Raw genomic sequence first — 2223 nt, forward strand, 5'->3', positions numbered from 1 at the left:
CAGTACCATAAGAAGTTTCATAAATGTTTTGAGCATCAGTAGGCTTGGCGTGGTGGCAAACATCCTTGGTACAAGTGACAGTAATGAGTTCGGTGTTGTAGTTAGTGGTGAAAGTAGTGGCACCTTCAGAAGATGTTGGGATAGCAGAGGAAGAAACATTACCGTAGAATGCACTTGAACTCAATACATCGGAGGTGACGGTAATAGCAGATGTTGTAGCAGCAGTAGTGGATGATTTAGTGGAAGTAGTTGAAGAAGAAGAAGCAGAAGTAGTACATGGATCAGCTTCGTTCAACAAGTTCTTTAATTGGACAGCGTAGTTATCACCGTTTGAGTCAACGTTGGACCAAGCGGAAGAAGCATCCCAGATAGCAAAACCACCAAAGTTAGGACCACATTGAATATCAGACAAGTATTGGTCAACGGTAGCAGAAGGAGTGTAACCAGCAGCAGAAGCAGCAGAACCGGGCAAACCAAGGAATAATTGGATGTCCTTGTTAGGAGAAACGGTAGCAGCGTATTCAGCCCAAGAAGCCCAGTTGAAGTTTGGACCCAAGCTACAGTAGTTGTTGTAGAATTGAATGAAAGAGTAATCGAGTGCGACAGAAGTCAATAATTGGTTAAGAGTGGCATCAGGGTAAGGACATTGAGGAGCAGCAGAAAGGTAGTATTTCTTAGAAGCACTAGCAAAGTAAGATTGCAAACCCTTAGCTAAAGCAACGTAACCAGTTTCAGCACCATGTTCAATGTCGAAATCAAAACCATCAACAACAGCGTCATCGAACGGTCTTTCAGCATCGGAACCACCACCAAACTTATTCCACAAAGTAGTGGCAAATTCAGAGCCTTCAGCTTCAGAAGAGAAACCATAAGTACCACTGGCACCACCCATAGAAATCATAACCTTCTTACCCTTAGATTGACAGTATTTAATGTCTTCACCAATTTGAGGACAGTGCAATAAGCCACTTGGGTAAGTAAGACCACATTGGTTAGAAAAGTTAACTTCAAGGTCTGGGAATCCATTAATGAAGGAAACAAGAACAATGTCTACACTAGTGCTATCACAGTAAGTAGATAATCTTTCTTGACCACCTGCGGAGTTTTGACCCCAGTAGACTGCAACTTCAGAAGCAGCAGCTAAGGCAGAAGCCATGCATAAGAGTAATGATTTGGCCAACATATTTAATCAAAAAGGATTGAATGTATTTTGTAGTTTATATTAACGAAAGTAAAAGTTGGGTTTCAAGGATTGGAAATAAAATACAATAGAATCCTATTTGGAGTGCAAATACATTGAATAATTCTTCCAGTATGGGCACAAGCTAACTTATATACATATTTTGTATACCCACTCCACTTGGTCAGACTGATGACTTTTTGAACTCGCCTTTTGCACCTATTGTTTATGTTTATTTGGGGCAATCAATGCTTTGTGTTGTTTGGTCTTTATTCGTGCAGCGTGCATATGTCACTAAATCGCGAATTTCTTTTCAATGCCACCATCTACTTGTCATGAATCGTAAATTTGGTCAGAGGTCAAGACTTTCTATGTAATGTGCTTATAGGTGTCATTCAACTTTTATAGTTAAAAACAGTTTATATCGTATATATCAAATAATTTGTGATTTGTAGGAAATAATTTTGTTTGCATTGGATACTCTATCTATGTTTTCACCAACTAATTTGATGCCGATGGTTACAGAAGTCAAAACTGCATGTCGGACAGAAAATAATTCTATGATTCTTGGCATCCATTTGGGACATATTGTGGTAACCATGTCGATATTGTATGCCGGATGTTTGTGTTTTAGGACTTCCGACGGAACGAATGACATTTCTTTGAACTATGTACCCTTTATAAAATAATAGTCAGACGAATGAGAGTTTGCCTCAAAATAGTATTCGCAGTGTTTCGCATCTGATGCAGAAAGTTCTTTGGACACAAGTATACCATTTAGGTAATCGTGGGGTAATGGCTTAGGTAATTTACTACGACTTTTACAAAAAAACATGGCACTTAAATAGGCTTACTCTTTAATAATTCTAGAGTACATTTCGCTAAAATTATGTTGGACTCGTAGCCAAATTTTCACCTAAAGACTTCATAAAGACTTAACAAATACAAATATCTAATTTTTATAGTCAAGGTATAACAACCTTGTGTTTAAAATTTTAGTAGTTAAGAGACTTGACTTTGTGGATCTCGTAAACTACTGTGAG

General features: G+C 38.2%; 1 protein-coding gene across 1 annotated transcript; it reads right to left on the reverse strand.

Moving 5' to 3' along the window:
- Positions 1-123: 123 nt before the first annotated feature.
- On the reverse strand, positions 124-1183 carry CHT1_3 (glycoside hydrolase family 18 protein; the record flags this gene model as incomplete). Its single annotated transcript, XM_043194625.1, has 1 exon — positions 124-1183. A coding segment is annotated over one exon (1060 nt), but the record flags the coding sequence as incomplete, so codon positions are not given.
- Positions 1184-2223: the final 1040 nt, after the last annotated feature.

Source organism: Scheffersomyces spartinae (genome assembly GCF_019049425.1).
Source record: "Scheffersomyces spartinae strain ARV_011 chromosome Unknown scaffold_49, whole genome shotgun sequence".
Lineage (NCBI taxonomy): Eukaryota > Fungi > Ascomycota > Pichiomycetes > Serinales > Debaryomycetaceae > Lizanozyma > Lizanozyma spartinae.